General features: G+C 34.5%; 1 protein-coding gene and 1 long non-coding RNA gene across 2 annotated transcripts in view; one reads left to right on the top strand and one right to left on the bottom strand.

Moving 5' to 3' along the window:
- LOC141450291 (nostrin-like) overlaps nt 1–13,443 on the bottom strand; it is a 38,711-nt gene extending 25,268 nt beyond the window's left edge. The window contains exons 1-4 of the mRNA XM_074120583.1: nt 13,210–13,443; nt 9,986–10,269; nt 8,286–8,445; nt 7,976–8,138 (exon numbers count right to left, since the gene is read on the bottom strand). Coding sequence (XP_073976684.1) covers nt 7,976–8,138; nt 8,286–8,445; nt 9,986–10,269; nt 13,210–13,427 — 825 coding nt within the window. The 5' untranslated portion in view covers nt 13,428–13,443. The remainder of the gene's footprint in view (nt 1–7,975; nt 8,139–8,285; nt 8,446–9,985; nt 10,270–13,209) is intronic.
- On the top strand, nt 5,397–10,093 carry LOC141450302 (uncharacterized). Its single transcript, XR_012456055.1, has 4 exons — nt 5,397–5,517; nt 5,589–6,997; nt 8,684–8,840; nt 9,956–10,093. It is a non-coding gene; the product is annotated as an uncharacterized lncRNA (long non-coding RNA).
- Nucleotides 13,444–21,747: the final 8,304 nt, after the last annotated feature.

Raw genomic sequence — 21,747 nt, 5'->3', positions numbered from 1 at the left:
GGGCAAACTTCCCTTCTTATGAGGCATAGCGTCGAGACTTTTAAAGTACAAATCTGTACAAAATTTTGATTCGAATGACACTTCATTCATGAAAATCGGTTCACGTGTCGATAATTTGAAACGATTGCTATACTTCCCCTTAACAAGTGTAAGAGCAGATCGTCGCTTTATTGTTATGTAGGGGAGCCCTAACCCTATCATCCTATCAAATTTTATCAAAATCGGGCCAAGATTTACAGAGTAATTAGTAATAATAATTTTGGAGGGGGCCTTACATAAAGGGGGCTAACTCCTCTCCCATTCGATGTATAGGGCCGAGACCCCCAAAAGGCACATCTACATAAAATTCCGAATCGAATGACACCTCATTCATGAAAATCGGTTCACGCGTTTAGGCGCTACGTTGTTTACAAAAAAGGTAACAACAAGAACAAGAAGAAGAAGAAGAAGAAGAAGAAGAAGAACAAGAACAAGAAAATTTTTTGAAAAAGCCGTTTTTGCTCATTTTCGGCAACTTTTTTCTCGAAACCTATTAGATCTGGGTGGTTGCAAAAAAATTACAGTTATGAAGGAGGGTTTGGAGTAAGATTTAAAGAAAATTTGGGAATTTTATCTTTTATAGAAAAAGAGAAAAAAATTGTCAAAGTTGGGTGTTTTTCAACGTTACGCTTTTTCGTGCAGTTTTTGATGGTCAACCCTTATACAACTGTCCTACCGGACAGTTTTAATTACGCTTAGTTCGATTTGGATAAAATTTACCACGAAGAAGTGGTTAAAGCTCCTCTACGTGGCTGTGAAGTGCCACCATGCTCTTACACCTACTAAGAGGAAGTACTGCAATCGTTAAAATTATCAATGAGTGAACCTATTTACATCAATGAATTCGATTCAAAATATTTGCCTTTTAGGGAGAAGTACTGTAATCGCAGTTTATTTTTCTTCCTCCTCTTAAAAGGAAGTACTGAAATCGCTTTTTAATTTTGCTATTTACGTACAAATACCTTCCTATTTTATTCAAAACGCTTTCTCTAAAAAATTGTTATTGAGGATGGTTTGGGGGACCGCAACTATAATCATTCTTTAAAAAGATCGCTCCAGTGGTAGTTACGGTTCGGACTTAACACCTTTTTAGGTTATAATGGTAGAATTTATTATTCCAAATTTTAATAAAATCTGTAAAGCAGATATGTAACTTTGCAAAACAGACAAAAAGGAAAATCTATCCAAAAAGTCCAAAAATCTCCTTAACAAAAACTTACAGTTTAAAATGTTAAGTATAAGGGTTGTAGTCCCTCTAATTTTACTTATAGTAGGTAAAATACTGGTATAATTAGCTGTCATAAAAATATGCATATCTTATATTCCAAATATATAACACTGCGGTAAGAATACCTAGATTGAGAATTGAAGAAAACTATATTATTTGCGATAAAGCCAGATTAATTATTACCTATTATTAAAAACGCTTGACTACTAAATAAAGTAACAATTGCTTTAATCGAATTACGAACTTAAACCGAAGATTTTTATTTAAAAATAAAAATAAATAAATAAAATAAACAAAATCATTGATGAATGTTGGTGCAAGCATTTTTGAAAAAAGTTTTTGAATTTTTTAACCTCATATTTTTTTTTATAAAGTTTTTTTTTTAACCTGTGATTAATAGTTTGTTGATTAGATATTACAGTCAATCTAAGAAATAGTGTTCTATTTGAACAAATATTTTGTAGACGAAAATGGCCAGCATAAGGGTCTGTGACCTCTAATAAATTCAAAAAAATAAATGAAATTTAATGCAGTAAAATTACTTAAATATTAATGAAGTATTAATGAAATGTTGGGTACTTGCTGATTTGTGTACCTTTTGGCGTTTAATCAACCCTTATACTTAACATTTTAAACTGTAAGTTTTTGTTAAGGAGTATACATATATGTAGATATACATGTAAAATAACTTTTTTAGAGAAAATGAAACTTTTCATGTATGCTTTTCTTCTATCGCTCTCAAATCTAGGACTTCGGATTGACCAGAGGAAATATATAAAATGAACGTGCAGGACTGTAATCAAGTTCCGTTCTAAATATTTAATTACCAACTAAATACGCCGACGAGAGGTAAGTGGGTTGTGCCACACAGTGCAATTAATATTCTCTGCGCGTTAATGCCGCTTAGCGTCTGGAGCTATAATTCTTTTTCTTTTTTTTTAATTTTTCTATGTTGAAAACTATAAACCAACTTGCTCAAACTAACTTCAGGAAGTAGCTGTTCTCTCCTTGACCATAAGTAGAGAAGTGTGGGTCTGTTTATTGTAGTTAGGTTTCTAATCGGGGGCTTCTTATATCTGAATTTGAGCGAACCGGTACAAATTTTGAAAGTGAATCCACTGGGCGATGCCACACATCGCATCCAGTGCAACTGATTGCATCATTGCAAGCAACGTTACCTATAATCTGGATTTGAACTGGTTCGTTGTTTGTAAAACAGCAATGAAGACTTCTTCCGGCCATTGCCGAACAGCCATCCTCTTATATTTGAAACAAGTTTCCAGGAAACTTCACTTTTGGGATAACCTCAGGTAACGTCTGAGAATTAGAGGGGACTCCGCTGTGCCAGTCTGGTGTAACTGTCGGATCTTATTATTCTTTCACTATCCAGGTTTAAATGAGTTGCTCAAATTCCGATTTAAAAAAAAACATGGCGTTACAGGAAGTGAGAATTTCTTAAAGAGTTTGATCAGCTTTTCACGGATTTCCCTGCGGTTTTTCTGTGCACACCAATCGTTAAAGCCCATATCGATCAGCTACAAATCTTTGAAACTTTGTTCCCGAAACATCCATTTTAGGACAGAGTTTGGTCCCTAAAGTATAAATTGTCATTTCTCTGAGTTGGTAATTTAGCGAATATAACTATAGTTATGAATTAAAATTCGGAGTTTGCTGAATCCCTCTGAACGGGAAGTGGGAATCTCAACGATTTGATTTTAGCATCTGAATACGGGCTATTCACAATCAGTTAATGATATCGCTTTCGTTTTAATAATTTCAGTAAGAGTATGGTTCGGGGCAGTCCAGCTTTTATAGTGAACATATAGCGGAGCTGATGTCATTACGCAAAAATTAAAATAAAAAAACGTGAGAATTGTACTAATGAGAGAATTTGGTAAGTTTTCATATCAGATTTTGAAAACGATTGCTGGACATTCTAAATCTCAATCTCTTCCTTACAAATATCAAACTAACACACAAAAATAAGAAAGAATTCAAATGGATAAATTTAACCAAATTCAAGGCGTCCAGTATTAAGTTTCAAATGTAGTATTTCAAAGGAGACACGAATATCTGACCTTTTCTTCTACAAACATGGAGAGCCTGCACTCACATATTGAAAAAATAAAACAAAAATTAAATGAAATATAAAGTGAAACTAAATATTTGAAGCGGTCAAACACAGCATAAAGCAACACTCCTAACTCGAACAACACAATGCATACTGAAGCGGAATTGTTCAGCAGCACGAATATGTCCCCACTTCTTGTATGGCCCGTCATGTAAAAGAGGAAATCACGTGATATCAGCCGGAAGCAGTAGGAGAATTTCCGTCGGTGGTCTGACCGTAACCCGGAAGAAACATAATCAAATTTTTATTAGTAAACATTGCTGGGGATTTAGCCGCAATCCAGTTACTACATAACCAGCCTGATTGGCTGTTTGAGAATAATATATAGACTCTGGGATAAAATATCCCTTGTTTTCTATTATCAACAGCAAGATGCTGCAATGTGAATAAAATCTATCGCAGTGGTTTTTAAGATTACTCTTACTTTTCTTGAATAAACGGTCATGTTTTGACACAGTCGCGTAGGTGACTCAAAGATTATAAAATTTTGTAATAAAATTGTTTTGCTTTTTTTAAAAAAAATTATCTAAAATAATTAAAACTCGAATACTTTATATTTTCTATCTTGAAACAATCCTAATTTAATTAAAAATGTAAAAAGAAAGATAATTTAATAGGTGCAAACGCTCATACTAATTTCCGCTACAGCAAGTTGGTAATGAAATTTCCATGAAACAATATGAACCAAAAATTAAAATAAAATTTCAGCTCTGATCGCGTGAAAGACTCTGGCAATAAACCCAAAACCAAAGTAGTTCAATTTTTGATACGTCACAGGTTGCAAACACTGCCCTGGGTGGCCTCACCGTTCTATTGGTCAAGAAGCTTAAAATACATTGGGACTTTACTTTACTTGAGGCTTACGTGGAATCCTCACATCCTTAAGATCACTCAAAGGGGGAAGTTCGCCCAAGCGGATGTAAAAGAGTTTGTAGGAAAAGCTGGAGACCTAATCCCAAAGTGACCCTTTGGATTTAAGAAGGATTATCCTGGTCGGTGAAGGCTCTACTTTAGCCCTTGTATAGCGATATAGATGGTAGTGTATAGCGACTTAGATGTGTCAAGACTATGGAGGCTACAAGTACTAGCCTTACAGCCGCCGTGGAAGTTCAACTCAATCTGCCTCCATTACACATTGCCAAAAGCCAAAAAGGAGTCTTACTGCTTATGGTCGATTTGGGAAGTGTTGATGGAAAAGGTTGCTTTACTCTTGAGGTGAGTACTTAAGGGTATATTTTGAGGGTTTATCGTTCAGTAGTGGTATTCATGTTCTTCATGAAAGTGGTCTTCTTACTGTACAAGAAAATATATCAAAGATGTTGGTTGAATTTTTAGTCCGTTCAACTTGTGGTTTTTAATTGGATTTTTAGCCCAGTATGTAGTCTATATATAATTTGTATGTATCAATTATAAACTGGTTAATGTGCAAACAAGACCACAAAAACAATAAATAAATCAATCAATCATAAACTCTATACATATAGCTATAAATATATTATATATATATAACAAACTTAATCCATGAAACATATCCATTAAAGGTTAGAAAAACGATTATTTACACTCCTAGAGTACTATTCCAGAAAATGATGACTTTGAGGGGAAGAAATGAGAAATCTGAAAGTTTAGTAAGAAACCACTTAGATTGTTAAAATAAAGAAATCACTATTTCGGTCGAACAGATATATTAATTTTGAAAGACCTAACAGGCAGAGAGAATGACCTTTAGAAATAGGTAAATCGTTACACCCAGATAGAAATCTGTTTGAAAGAATCATTATCATTTAAATTATTATATTTTCAACAATTTATTAAAAGAAATATTTAGTGCTTTAAGAAATATGAACTAGCTGAGTGTAACTAATTCTATTTACTTGTTACCCCTATGATTACATAGATAAATAATAGCTGGAGGATATTTCGAAACATAAAAAATAAATAATTAATGTTGCCCTAGATCGCCAGGCATTCAGTGGATCGCTAGGCCACATGGCCGTCTTGTTGAACTCACCGTATTTTCTTGTGATGTTACGAGCTGCAGCCCCTTTAATCATGAACTCCTCTTTTCTATTTGAAATCAATCGAATTCCCAACAGCTGTTAATGAAGCAAACCTACAGGTGACAATAAATCAATTTGGTTTGAAACAATCTATACTACTTTACTTATGTATGTAATTCTTAATATATAGTTTTTCAGAGAATAAACAGGTTCTCGCTGCGGAAATAACAACACCCAATAAAAGGATATTTGCTCCTGGCATGATGCCTGCTTGGTCCGGAGGAAAATTCCTGAGGAACACTTTTCTAGCTTTTCTCCTTTGAAAAGCCGTTAATCTAAGCCAAACGAATCCTTTGAACTAAGACAATGTGGAACATCTCACTCTAGATAAGTAACAGTAACAGTAATTGAGGTGCTCGTAACCGAAATTGCTAGCGATCAATGCATAAGAAGGCAAAAAAGATTGAGAAATTCTAAACCTTCAACGTAAACAGCTTCAATGGCGTTGCGATAATTGAGCGGTTAGAGGCGAGGACCTAAAAGATGAATCTGTGTATCCCCGAGGCAAATCTTGCTCTAATAAAATACGGTGCAAAGATTTTGTCTAATGTGACGTTACAAGGCGAAATAAAAGCGTTATGTGATGAGTGGTCACGCAAAGATCAAGGCTGGACAGGTTAAATTTGATTGTAAACGGATGTTACAATGAAACACAGAGGGGATGCGATAAGCCCATTTATCAGAATGCCATCGTGACTTAAGAGGTATTGTGGTACCATCTTCGATTTGTGTTTGGACTTGAATATGAGAAATTAATAGCTGTACGTACCACTTAAACTTGATTCATGAAGATCCCGTGCTACGAAATTGACTAAAGTCATCTTATTACGCATAGATACATTCCCAATTGGACCATTTGATCACTTATTGCAATAAAGAGCTTATTTCTTTCTGAGCCATCATTTCAAGAGAAATAACAACACAATTCAGTTTAAGAATCAAAGAAAACAAGTATTAATAGAAAATAGACGCATCCGATTAAAGTTAGGCAACATGTTAGACCTAAGCTGGTTTTTGTGCAAAGCTAAAACACTAATTCATTCAAAAGGAGAAAACAGTTATTCTTTCAAAATGCGAAGAATAATAATTCACAAACCACTTAAATAATCTTCACAATTAACTTTTTCTTTTTTCAAAAAAAAGTAATGTAACTTATGAAGGATCTTCACAACTATGCAAAATTAAAACCAATTAAAAAGGTATTAGTAAAAATCACAAATAGAAATAGAATTAACTAAAAAATAGGTCATTTCTTGAAACATACTCGAGTTGCTAGGATGGTGTCATTAACCTTACTAATTGGTCAAATAATTGTGCAATAATTATATTAATTTCTTGTAAAAGATGTTTATCTAACGGGACATGAATTTCTTTTCTAGGACAGCACTATTAGTAGACTAGAATATGTCTATAAAGAATACTTTGGTTTAACTTTTCTGGTGGGAGAAACATTGCGATCTATCTGTTTCCTAATGTAACTAGTATCACAGAGAATGAATGGTTTAGGGTATCCTGAAGCGGAAATAAGGAAGAAAAGAGGTAAGCAATAGTTTCTGTAAGAGCTTACTACTCGTAATAGGAAATTAAGTTCACGATAGAACTCACCACTTTAGGGGAGCATATAGAACAAATCAGCGTCAAAGGATTGATGATTTTTTTAAAAATTAATTTAAATGAAATTTCTTTTTTTTTTTTTTTTTTTAGATCTTTTATTGCAATTTACCACTGCAACAGTTGTTGCAACAAGCAAATACGGTGAAAGGGAAAAGAAATAACGGGAAATCATGATTGGAGAAGGCACCCAGTGGTGCCACTCCAGTAACGTGCTTAAGATAAGAGAAGATCACGAGGCCATCTTCTCTTCAATCTCCTTAGAGGATTACCTGGTAATGTGGAGGAAGATAGGTGATCTATGAGAGGGTTAGGATGAGCTGCTGTAGAGGAATGAAATTTGAAGAAACGAGTGTTAGCAAGATCTGTAATGAAAGGAATTTTGAGGTCATTATGGATAGTGAGGTTAGATACATAGAACGGAGCGTTAAGAAGTTTTCGAAGTATTTTTGACTGTAATGTCTGGAGGCGTAGTGAGTTGGAACGCTTAGTCGATCCCCATACTTCGATGCCGTATGACCAAATGGGTCGCAGTAACATTAGATATAAGAGTCTTTTGTTATGTAGGTTAAGTTTCGAACGTTTGTCAAGTAGTCTGGCGAGAAGTTTGTAGCGTTGGTTAGTTTCTTGTCTTTTCAGTCTAGTATGGGGATTCCATGTCAACCGTTTGTCTAGGTGCAGTCCAAGGTAACGTACTTTGTCCACAGTATTTAAGAAATTTCTTAAATGAAAGAACCATTTTTTGTACATACTATTATTTCCGGTAAAAACAATATTGTAAATACTCGCTCGTTTTGTGGCAAAGGAAGCATAGTATTAATGGCATTACTTTGTAATAAAAAGAACAAAATTAATCATTAAGAAGCAAAGATTTCGAACGCAAACACAAAACAAAACCAAACCGACCTGAAGACCCCAGTTGCTGCTATTGGTCGAAGAAGCTGTTGATTTCTTCAGTTTCTTCCATCTAGATTTGATCTTGTGAGCTGCGGGTCCATTTGCCAGCTGGTGTACACTGCCCCACACTTTACGCATTTCGGGACCAATACGTTTTCGTAATGTGCTCAATCTGGGATAAGTCATTGTCAGGTCATTATTCTCCTCTCTTTTCTTTTTATTTTAGTAATTAAAAAATATTTAATAATCAAGTGTTAACAAGTTAAGGGTCAGGCTAATTCTTTAAAAACTAATGCACTTTAAGGAGCCCAGCGCGTACCTTTGTTCAGCTTCAGCTTCAGGCCAATCAGGGGCCGGAAGTGGTGGTGGAATGCTGGATATGATTGGTGGATAACGTTGCCAATTTTCCTCGCTGTACAATTCATCAAAATCACTCTCTGAACCTGACGAGGAAGTAGCGTACTTCATTGAAGGGGAATCTGTTGTTGAAGATTCAATATTCCACAAATATAATCAAATTATTTTATAATTTCTTTCGTAATTAGTAGATATAAAAAAATAAAAATAAATAAATAAAAATGTGTAGCCTTAATTACGCAATAATCAGTCTGAAAGGCAGAATAGTATTCGATCTTGAAAGGCATTTTATTTTTATTTTATGTTTGGTTTTTAGATTTTAATGTATTAAGTGAAGTGAAGAAAGGTTTAATGTTGCAGCAGCATACATTGACTTGAAGATGTGGATAACGGAAGCGATGGCAGCTTCATTAGCCCGTTATGCTCTCTAGAGCAGAATGGTCGCACGGCTAAATCAGGGAGATTTGGTACCAGAGACGAAGGAAATCATCTGGCCATTGTGGTAGTAAGTTAGTAGGTTAGTAAGTTTCAGATGCACTTAGTTTGGCAATCTATATAAGAATAGAGAATTTAATGGTGTCTATAGGATAAGTAAGAGACAATTGGGAATAGGTGTGACGCTACTTAGACACTCCTAGAGTAATATTGTAGATCAGTTGCCTTTTCTTGGTAAATAATTTTAGTCTTGAACGTCAGTCTAATTTATATCATCATTTTGATTCAGTCCAATTCAGTTTGCAGGCAAACATGAGGATTCAATGATACAAGTTAGTTTGGGTAGATGCGAAATTAGGCTTATGTGAGAGGGAAAACACAGAAGGAGCATTTCGTATTGAGGTCAAATGAACGAGCTATTAAAAGCCTTTCGAGAACTTCTTGATCTCCGTTTCAGTGAATCAGTGCTTAACCCAAAGGAATTTAACAAAACTTCTTGGATCTCCATGATTCCTTCCATGAAGGAAATAAGTGGCTATTCTAAATTTAGTTATATACAATTTATTTGTCATAAACCCCCTCAAAAATGAAGGAAAGTGAGACCAAAATACTTTGGGCTTTTTAGCGATTATATTTTTGGAATAAATTTAAAATGTGTTGGTTTAAGTGAACAAATTCATTTTCTTTGGCAGCATCCGTACAGGAGAGCACTCTTCAGGGTTTTCAAGTAAGGAAACTGAAAGCTAAAACACCCACAACCAAGTGGGTTTCTTTATGAAGAACAGAGAGTATCACCTGTCTGTTTTGTTTTCTTCAGCCGTATTCACATTTGTTTAATATCGCTCACTTTGTTTATAGTATAAAATAATTTTTTTTTTTTTTATTAGGGGCGGTCCCCGAGCGCTAGCTCATACCCGATAGTATAAAATAAATAAAACAAGGAAGGAAAACGTGAATGCAAAAAAATTCTAAAAATAGAAATCTAAAATTTCGTTTCAAAACGCAACAGACCTCACCAGCTAGCGTCTGTGCTCGCACAAAGTGAAATCAGTAACGGTGTCTAATACAGAATTAATATGGTGGAAAGTGAGAGTTGTGGTTTCGAGGGCCAATCGAACTAATCAAAGTAAAGTGCCTCATGAAATGTCTAATAATTTATTGTAATATTTCTTTAAAATGATTTCCATTGTTTGATAGGTGGTTATTAATTCTTTGACGTCAACGTACCGCACAAATCTGTTGGTCTGTTCGAATCACACCTAGTTGAAGTGCAGGTTGTAGCGATGGTAGTGATATTAGTGACTGTTGGCTGAACGATGGGAGTACACACTTGGTACACAGTGACTTGAGGTCGCCAAATCACCGGACTCGAGCCCATCAGAACAGCCGCTCTAGTCAGTTCTGGTTGTTCTTCGCCAGCTAAAGATGATGCCAGCGAACCGTAGGACGTTGACGCACAAACAGTCTCATTAGCAAAGTAAACATTACTCTCATCAGTATCCGTTACCTCTCTAAATATGTAAAGAGATGTATTTAAAAACAAATAAAAATAAAAGATACATTGGTTGCTCACTCACTCCACTTTCTCTAGTTAGTCTTAAAATGCGCCAAAATTTTCTTTATACTTTTGGATAGTTTAGTATTTTAACGTAGCTCTAGCAAATTTCGAAGGAAATATCAAAATGTATGTTTTGAAAAAAAAAATTGTCTAGCTGCCAAACGTTTCGGCACCGATGTATTTCCTCATCAGAGACTTTGCCATGAATGAGCTTATGTTATAATGAACAAAATGCTGCAACGAAAATAAAAATTTAAAAAAAAAACACGTTATAATGAAAATGGTCGCATCTTTGCTAGCACAGTTCTCAAATATCAAGTTAAACTTCAAAATAAATCTTTGCAGTGATAATTAATAACGAAATCACGCTCATTATCGAACATTGATTTATACTTATCAGCTATCTTTACGCACTAGAGACTAAATAACATTTATGGCATTAAGTTAGATGGAAGTGCATAGTATATTCAGGACATTGTAGACCCATACATTTTGCACGTAGCACTTTTTCGCACTAGGGAAGCCTAATACGTGATTTCCTAGAAGATAGTTCAGATTAGAGAATCTATCCGATCCAAAAACTCCCTCTTTTGTGGAATTAGAGAAAATAATAAAGACCTAATCAATTCTTAATAAAAAAAAAATTCAGCTAGGTGGTTAGCGTATTGGACTCCCAGATAGAGAACGTAGGCGCGAGTCCAGCTGCATGCTATTAGATTTGTATCCTAGGAGCCCCTTACTGCTCACTGTCTGACATTGGGTCCTCAGAGCACGGAACAATCCTTCATATGCCAATGTCATTAGATGCAACTTTACAAGAGGTTCTGGTGGGCATTAACTATGTCTTTGAGTAGAGACCAAGGTTCAAGCTAACCAATGCTCTTTCGTGGAATTAGTTAAAATTATTGAAAGTTTGATAAGAAAAAATCATTTTAGTGTTTAAAATAGATTTTTTTTAACTTATATTTTAGCAAGTCTAAAAGCTTGAGAAAAGAAAGTGTAAATCAATCTGGAACGCAGAATGCCAAAGAAACAAGAAAATTAGTATAAACTAACAGGAGTTATAGTAACTGGCACTTTTCCAACATCACAACCGGCAAGCCCACGATTTTTCTAAACCTTTTCTTTTGATTTTATTTAAAATTATCCAAATCCTGGTGTAAAATTTTTTGTTTCACTAATAATAACAGATTAAATATATGAATCTAAAAATAAAAGTTTAAAAATAAAAAACGAAGACAATGAACAGTCAAACAAGGGGCGAGGAAATGAAACAGTGCCAAATTAAATTTTTTACATTCCAATAATTAAGGAAATATAGATTGAAATAGTTATAATCTAGACCATAAGATGTGAGGGGCTGCCCCAACCTGCCGTCCCCTTACCGCTCTAGGTACATTAATCACGGAAGAAATTAAAGGAAAATGAAGAAATTACGAAAAAATAATCTAAAACGAGAAACTTAAAAATGTCTGTTAGTCATTGTGTGATTTTGAAGGAAGCGAAAAATGTTGGGCTGCATTTTAGTAACGATAACGATTAAATTCACACCTATGAGTTTACTTTAATCTTGCTCTAGTGTAGAATTTTATGAAAAAGTTAAGAACGAAGGAAACTCACCAAAATCACCTGATTATCAGGAGTTGACTTCAAAACGCAATCTGTGATTTTTTTTGGAGCAATTTCTGAGACAGTAACGAAAATAGACATTGCCACTCAACAATACTAATTTTATCCCTAACTCCTGATGGAATATTTTGGCTACATGAAGGTTCAGTTTATTCGTACCATCTAACATTTCACTTCCCGATCTAAAGTGTGAATGGACTCGTAGGCCTTCTCACTCAAGCTGAATTTGTCCTTGAAGGCCTAACTAGATGATGATTATTACATTAAGGGCCTACCTCTAGTTTGAAACTTTTTATTTCACGGACATTTATTTTGGGAGGGCACCGTGAGGGAGGGACATTTAGACATTTCTTCAAAACAGCCATTTCCGTAATGTACACCGCTTTAAAGACCACTTGGACAATTTTTAAAGGTTTAATAATGTTCTCATTTTTGAAAAGAATAACTAGTTTTCGATGAAGGGAAACTACGACTTCACTGTTCTTTAACCAAACGCAACTCCAGACAATAGACTATCATAAAACATTACCCATATTATGGGGTCAGTGCGAGAAAGAAAGAGCCTGCGTTGTCTGATAGGACGACTGATTAAGGTAATGACTGTAGAAGGGCCTGAATCAGACTACTAAGCGCGTACGTAAAAAATAAATAATTAAAAGAATTATGGATTAAAATCCGGAAAACCTATTAGAAGAAGGAAAAAAATGTGGGCACAATTTGATTTCAATAGTTAAGGAAATAAGTATTTTATAAAAATTCGAATCCTATAAAAAATGGTCACAATTATGAGAACTAAGGTGAGTGTTCCAAACAAATATTTTTGAATTATAATCAAACTTGAAATAACTCCCCTCACAAATCAGTCAAATCCACGTAAATCCAAAACTGGTTAAATCTAAATAAAAGTAACACGTTAGCAATTAAGACAGTACAGTTGCTTATTTTGGTTGTGAATATTAAGAGCTACATAATATCTAGAAAATTTCCAATTTGACTATAATTTCGCAAAATTTTGAGAATCGTTACGATGAAGTTGAATGAATGTTTCACATCTGTAACAAGATACACTGCAAATCTAGCTGGAAATAGCGTTCGTTCTGCGGGGAAACAGCGCAACTTTCTCTTGGAAGTGAGGGAAGTTTTTTTAAAAAATTAATGTATGCAAGAAAATGTTTTAAAAAGGATGATAATGGCGAAAAGAAAAAGCGAAAATACAGTAGAAGGGAATAACCCAGAGAGCTGCTGTAGCACCAATAGCTCATACCTATATTTAGTGGGCGTTAACTCACGATCATGCCATTCAGCCTCATCAATCTCATCATTGTCCACATAATCCTCATCATCAAAGTTACCATCATCACCAGTGCTAATAGTATCAATCTGCTCTTGAACACTGATGCTAACATTATCACTGACACTGTCCACTGGTTTCCTCCAAAGACCTCCCAACATCCTACCGACTGAGAACCAAGAGGACGACATTGCCTTGCATCCAACGGTTAAATACTAACTGAACTACAGAGTATTACTTGGGAGAAGTGGTGAAGAGTTCGTTAGCTGTGGCAGAGCTGGCTATTCGCCCAGACTTCAGCGCAGACGTCCTTTGCATCACATCACACTTCGCTTTAATATTACTAGAGTAAAACAAACCGTTTCCTTCTACTCTCTTCGCAAAATAAAAAATTATATTCTTACATCTGTAATATTTCTCATTTGTTTCTTGCACTCACAACGCCTGCGTACTAACTCTAAGATTGTCCTCTCTGCTTTGTTTGGTTTGACAGAGAACATTAAAAAAATTAACATTATCACATTACTTCCACACGAATAAGAGGAAGTCAAAGTATTGCAACAGAAAAAAATGGTCACTAGTATTTTCCAATTTATTTAAATCGTACTATTGAAGTCGTACTTCAAAAAATTGGAACTTTGATGTTGATAGAAGAGAGGAACTTCCATGTAAGACAAGGTACTTGCTAAGGACGCCTGAGGATGTTATTCTGGAAAAACCAGAATGATGATGGGCAGCAGGGGAATGGTTTAAGACTACAAAAGGAAGCCAAAGAGCTAGGTAGAAAATTAGAGGGAGAAAATGACGGCAAAAGAAGGCTGACACAATAAATTGATACTGTTCTGTTCATAGTTTCAAGTGAATTACCTCAATTTCTAAAATCTCTTTAACCATGTAATACATGAAAATTGTTCTTCAAATTGAGCATTTCTTTTAGAAGATTAATATATTTTCTTGCTATTGAAGTTAATAATTTTCGAGTTTGGGAATAATTAGTTGGAGCTGAGGTGTAGTAGACGTAAGAAAGGGTAGCCACCAGCAGTGGAGCAATGGAAAAAAAAGGAAAAGAACTGACAACAGATATGGAAATTGATATAAATTAAAAAAAAAACAAATAAAGAACCTGAAGAAAGGCAATTTGAGAAATGTGAAAAGGAAGCTGTAAGGAAAAGCCTAACTAGAAATGCCATAGAAGAGAGGTGAACACAATAAGTTTTCTGCAAGCACTCGATGATGAAGTCAAAGAGTAAAGGGGGAATAGTAGAGTAAATGCAAGGAAGTACGGAACAGAGTTCCTGAAGCTCTTATTAAGTCAGCTAAGTAAGGTTGCAGACACTAGATTGATGGAACCAGCACCAGAATCGTGTAGGAGATGGTCTAGGCAAGAAAAAAGCGTCATACATGAGCAAATAACCAATTAGCGTTGTGCAAGAAGAGATCGAGCTCGATGGTGCACCTTCGAAGAACATACTCGAGACGAGCTGTCTTTACAAGGGTGGCACAGTGTCTCCTGTTGTATGCGCAAGAACACATGTCTTGTTAAAAGTGGCTGTGGACAATTGTGTCAATTGTCGGAATAATGCCTAGCTGAGGAAACTAAGAGAAATATTCTTGTGTTTAAGTATTCTTGGAGCATTTTCATAAAATTGTGTTAATTATTTATTTAATAAAGAACTAAAAAACATTAAGAGTGATGATGGAATCAACGTTTTTAATCCTTTCAAGGAGTAGGAAAAAGTAACATTGCTAAAAATTAATTATTAGCTTTTTCATTAATAAACATTTGTGAGGAGGAGTAGAGGAATATTGATGTTATTTATGCGCAGGCAATTTAGTATAGAAATCATTAGGAAATCTGAGTGTAAACGTGGGAAAGTAAATGAGCAGCATGGGTCACTATGCGGAGTACTAAACTGGTGGACTGGGTCAGCTGGCAGTTTCAGCGAGGAATATCAAGTATTAGTGGTTTGTGTTTGGAGCTGACCTACATAATGGCGGCCAGACAGAGACACAGGGAACCGTCGAGCGAGAGAGATTGTGTACATATACATCTATCTACGAGGGGAGCGAAGAAAGTATACACACTTTACTTTCATCTCAGGCCGGACACTCGGCTGGAGAAAGCCATGAAGGACTCGCATACAATAGCTTCACCCCCTCCTATTGTTTACATTAAAGTAGACATTACATTACTGTTTTATACTTCTCTCGCAGACAAGAATTTATATTCCATCCAATTCAGTCTTTCCAATCTTTAATTAAAAAAAAAAGAGAAAAAACAATTCAATGTGGAGTGTTTTTCAACACTTCGCTTTATCGTAAAATGTTTGACTATCAACCTTTATATACAACTGTTCCACCGAACAGTTCTAATTTTTTAAAATGATATCTTTAGATTTGCAAACCATTTTAGCCCATAAATACAGCTCTAACTTTCACCAAAGAAATACTGATTTCTTACAATATTCTCATCATCCTTTTACTATGAAATGCTTTTATTATTTTTTTGATTGTACATTTTCTACCAAGTTTGGAATTCCTAATCGGAATTGACGATCGCGATCACTGAATTCTCTACTACATTGTTCAGCTTATGTAACTTATATCAAGCGCGAACTAATACAAATTGTGAATCTAATAACTTCTTTGGTTATATTACAATATTTATGTTAGATAGACAGCCGTGGGAAGTCTTCCATAGTTTTAAAGTAGAACGTCCATGAATAGTGGATACATCAAAGTTACATTTTTCGATATTCTGGCAGAATTACAATGGAAAGCTGAAACTTCGCAAAAAAAATAGAGGCCCCACAGAAATAGCTGGTGATTTTACGTTTATTCACATTCCCTCAGACAGATGGTAGTCCAATAGTTTTCATTTTCCGTCGGACCGTCTCCAAAAACTAGTACCACACACTTGAAAAAACATCACATGATCAAATGGAATTGACAAACGTACATTTTTCTTGAAGCAATGCGTTAAATCCAAAGCCGAAACACTGTACATGAAGTAGCAGAACCAATCAACGTAAATCAGAACCTGCTATATTACAAAATGATGTTGGATTATTAAATACTAGATGGAACCGCGTGAACAGAGAGACTGAGTAAAGGTTATATTTCTAAAAGATGTAAAACTAAAATTTAAGTCTTGACACAGTAGGAGCCAGTTCTGCAAGTCACGAAATGGGAAGGAAACTATGGGAATCGAAGGAATCGTGTGAGTAGTTACACCAGATATTTTAGTGAAATCGTTTTAAGAAAGGATCTCACTTCGCCGAAAGTCAGACTGTAGCTGTGAATGAGCATTTTAAGGAGGGTGGTCGACTGTACTTGGTTTCTTCATGCACTCATACGAATAACATTGTAACCAATTAACTTCAGAAGCTCCTAGATATAAGAGTGAGCTACAATACGTTTAGTAGATCTTAGTTCAGTTTAATCTCTTGAATTGTATCTGATCTTCTCCATTGCCGAGGCCGCGATTGATTTTTTGGTTATTAGTAAGAATCATGAAAACTAAAACGAGTTGCAGATCGATCGAGGATGTGAATCTTATTGAGTCATGAAATATTACAAGAGAAATTAAAACAAGAAACTATTTACCTAATTAAATTATGGCCTGCCTTTATCATTGATTCTTCTAAAATTATCAGCACTTACCTGTAACAGAAAATTAATAATTAATGTATTACAATATAGGCAACCTGTAAAACTGGTTTCAGACTAAAATAGCAGTTCATATTACGTAAATTATATAATTTAATATATAAATATAATTAAATTTGTTTAAGTTAAATAAAATTGTTTTCATTATTATGTTACATTAATTTATGATTTTAATAAATGCAATTTATAAGTTTTTATATGGTACATGTATTTTTCTACTGAAAATCGTTGAGCCGTTTTTAACAGTGAGAGCGAACATATTTACAATAAGGTACTTCGAGTTGATCAATTTTGTCCAAAAGTTTTTGTTTTATTCAGTGATTCCTGAAGTAAATATGACGTTTGAACTTTCTGCAAACTCTACCAATGAAGAGTAAGATAAGGAAAGAAAAGCGAAGCCATACTTTGTAGTTAAAACGGATTGAATATAAAATATTTAAGAAAATCATTAAATTATGTTGAAAAAGAGGAATTACCAATAGAGACCAAAATTCAAATATGTGGTTAAAAGTAAAGCAGCGTGAAGATCTCAAAACATAAATAAGTAAAGTCGTAATTCAAATAAATTTAAGAAAAAATACAATAATTTGAACATGTTAATAACCAGTGATCTAATTATTATATCTTGCTCTTCACGCAAGGTGAGCGTAACGGAGGAATGGCCGATCCGTTTGACCAGTTTAGGACGTCGTAATATCCTTTCCGGAGTGGAAAAACATTCAGTTAAACTGTAATATAGCTAACAGCGAGGCGCTTTTCTCTCAAGGGCACTTTCCGCTTCGGAATCCCTAAATAGAGAGGCTCTACAATTTAGCTAGAGGAGATGCCATTATCTTCTAAACTAATGAATCGCTAGAATTCACATTTCACTCGTCTGTACAGACTAATAAAGTTTACTACAAGATTTCTTAATGATCTGATGATTGTGGAGCTAAATATTGTGACTATAATTTAAGGCGGGTTTTAAACAGAATGTCAAGCTTACAGAACTGAATATCCGAGATATTCAGGAATTAGTGATAATCTGTTCCATAGCTTTTTTTCCAAATATGGTACGTAATATATTGTTACAGCCTGGGTATGTAATATATTATTACAATTACATAATATGGATCTTGCACAATCCATCCAGAAAACGCAGGGGTCCCTTCTGTAGGAGAAGCCTTTCGGTCTGACTATTTAAGATATCCTTCTACTCCATGTCTCTCGTGCTACCTCATGAGAATATGTCTCACAACATACCCACTAATATAGTGGCCTAGAAAATAACAATAACAAAAGAGAAATATGGGTTAGTACACCTTCTGAAAAACTCTAACTCAAATAACATCTTCATACTTAACAAAGTAGACACAAACAAACTAAATATGTAACCACATAATCAAAATTCAACCAAGAGTAATAAGGAGAGGTCCAACATTCACAGATGGTAACCACATAGTGTATTTGTTCCATATGCTCATTCTGCTCACTCGCGCCTCATTTCCTACTCATGTAAACCACCAATGAGGCAATGGACAAATGATGAAAGACTAGTTCTTAAGACCAAAAGACCTATCACTTTAATGTGTGAAATTTGTTTGGAAAGAATATGTTTTGAAAATTATTCAGGATCTGAGAAACAAGTTTAAGTAGGTACCCATTTCTATGTGGTTCAATGTCCTAGACAAAACATTGTCACATACTCAAACTACTTGGTATACACTTGTACATTTAGAACAATAATTAAAGGCATTATTTAATTTCTTGTTACAAAACCAGTGTTAAGCAATGTTATAGCTGACTTTTTGCACCTAATTTCTCGCAATGCTGCTGAGCATTCGAGTCGGATACAAAAGCTAGAGGTTAAGATTGCTGAAAGAAATCTTATGGATGAGCACCAGTTCCTTTAGGACTTTGATGACAATATAATGATAACAATACACCAGTTCATTTAGTTTAAAGAAAATTTTGAATAAGCATCACAATCATGCTGCAATAATGAGTCGATTATTTAACGGATAATCAGTTTTCATGGTATAAATATAACTAATCGATTGTCCAGTCCTCTTTTGACGAAAAAGCAGTTATAAAAGTGGAACACTTGGTCTCTTGAAAGTAGTACACCAGAGAGTGCAGTATGACTGCAGCAAAGATTAATAGAAGAGAATATGTTTCTGAATGAACTGAACCTTAAGACCAAGACTGTCATACTATGCCAAGCTAAGATATAAATAAAACTCTATTTAACATTGAAAGCATTTCTTTTTTTCGTAAATATGTTTATATTGGAGGCAGGTTTTTCGTTTTGTTGACGGCCTTGTGTCTTATGTAATCTTACCGACTTGCCGTTACGTTCATATCGTCCGCCAAGGACGTTCGGCTGCTGTGCCACCTTCACATCCGTTAGTTTCACCATTTTAATACGTCTCTCTTTACTGGATTCTGGACTAGCAACAGAGCACACCTACTCACTGGATGACGTAGAGAAGGACCACTGGAATACTCATCACTTAGTCCAATGATTACTCAATCACAGATCCTCGGCCCTTTTGAGGACTATATACATTTTATTGGGGCCCATGGACTATCCACTAATTGTTACATAGAACGTATTTAAATATAAAGTGTATCACATATCTGAGATGTTAAAATTTTTAATAATAAAAAATTAAGATTAAAATTAAACAATCAGAATTTTAATTGTTTGAATTAAATTCCAAATTTAGTTTCAATCACTTGGACGATTAAATTTTTTAATTTTACCAAAATTCAAGTGATTAAATTTTTATAAACACAACTTTGCTAATGGTTGAACCAGGTTTGGGCCAATGCATCTTCATTCTGTCTAGCTCATGTCCATCAATATTATCACTTTTTTTAAACTTGGCATCTTCATTCCACCAATACGAGCGCCATCAATTGGAGAAAGTGCTTGAAGAATTAGGAAAAACTTTTGAAATATCTTCTCTCGACTATTATTTTCTTTCTATTCCTTGCAAAGCGTTACCAGCTCACGGAAAACACCGATAAATGAAGAATAAAACATATCCTCTTTATCCGCATTGAGTAACTAAGTCGGTTCAAAAAGATTAAAAAGAAGGTTATATTAAAGAGATATTCGCCTACTTTATGAGTGGCAAGTCAATCCAAGGTTGGTTCAATGAATCATGAAGTGCGAATTACTGTAATGTATGAAGTCTGAAACAATTACTCACAAAATAACTGAGCAATGTAGCCTTAAGTGAGATTTTTCTACTCCAGAAACGTCCTACCAAACGAGGTTTCACCACAGAGGAATAGCAAAGGTGAAAAAGAAGTAGCTCAAATTTACTTACTTCACTAACATGAAGATGTCTAGTAGATAGATTGACAATATAATAGACTAATACATAAATAGTTTAAAATAAGTTAAATATGAGTGTAGGATGGTCCAAAATTTGTATTGATTTGAGATATATTTAAAGGGATTCTAAGTCTCATTGTTAAATTTATTAATTTTGAATTTATTTATGGTTAGCTATCTTAGGAGATTTGTGTAAGGTTCCCACTGGATTTAAGGAACTCTTCGCAATAAAGGGAAATGACTTGACTGCCCCATGTATTTACTCCTGGCAGCTACCTGCTGCTTGAGAGCACACACCGGTTAGAAATGAAATTAAGATTTCTGTAGAAACTAAATGATAGAGACAAATAAAACATGTTTGCTTATGCATTAGCACTAAAATGAGAATTCTATGTATAGTTATACAAACTAAAGAACTATTAGGGGCTCTATAAATATAGACAGTAAACACACTGGAGTATGCGGTAACTGGTGGACAGCTGGTTGGTTGTCGCTGCTCTTTCATCGCGTAATAGAATGCTTTTGATTTTCTTTTTCTTACGGTGTGGGCGAGAAACGTCATTGAAACCAATTTCGTCAAATATTTATAGAAGAAGGTAATATCTCAAAAACCAAATTTGTTGCTTCAGTGTCTTAGTCAGGTTTCAGTCAACCAGATGTGCCAAGTAACTGAATTTTCGTTTCAGTTCGTCGTGTTTTTTGCCAATGCCAATGGCAAAAGAAAGTTTTTTGAATATATTTTTGACGTAGTATTCCACATATGGCAGAGGGCGTTACCAAAAACAGTCTTACCGTGCCAGATCTGTAATGTGCTATTGCAATGTGTAAGGTAGTGCCTTAGAATATTAAAAGAATAATATTTTAATGGATGAATTCCTATCATCATTTAATGCATTAATGAATTTTCTTCTCCAAAGGGGTCTCGTTAGGTTTGTGTTACAGTTCATTGAAGATTAAAAAAGGATATTTAAAAACAAATATACATACAATTCAAATACAATTAAATAGAAAATATATAATTTTTGCCAAGAAATTATTTTAATCGTTATTATATAAGGACTTATTATCATCTAAAATTTCCTTGGACGAAGGTTGACTTCATTGTCAGTCCGAGGAGTTACATTTCAGTTAGCTCTGTGGCATTTATCTTACTTAAAAACTTAATATTTCACAATACTTAAATTTGATCTCATTTCGAGCAGCACCACTCCCTTCTACTGAAATAACTTTATGTCTTCAGGCAGCATTACTTTTTTAAAAAATTATTTGAACTTTTCAGCTGTTCCTTTTTCAGAAATCCTTGTTCTTACATATTGTTTGGGACAAAAGAACTCTTAACGGGGACTAGGGAATTAGACTACCACCTAATTGGGTTTATTATTTTGTCCAACCTTTACGAGTTCCAATCTTTTAACTAATACTAATTTTAAAAGCATAATTTAATATCTATTTTTACATTATGATCTTTAATTACTATAAATTAATTTTGTCCGACAAGTACCTTGAACACATCACGG

Source organism: Rhodnius prolixus, unplaced genomic scaffold, assembly GCF_049639745.1.
Source record: "Rhodnius prolixus isolate KJV_2025 unplaced genomic scaffold, Rpr scaffold_2, whole genome shotgun sequence".
Classification (NCBI taxonomy): Eukaryota; Metazoa; Arthropoda; class Insecta; order Hemiptera; family Reduviidae; genus Rhodnius; species Rhodnius prolixus.
This window is presented reverse-complemented; position numbering and strand designations above follow the sequence as displayed.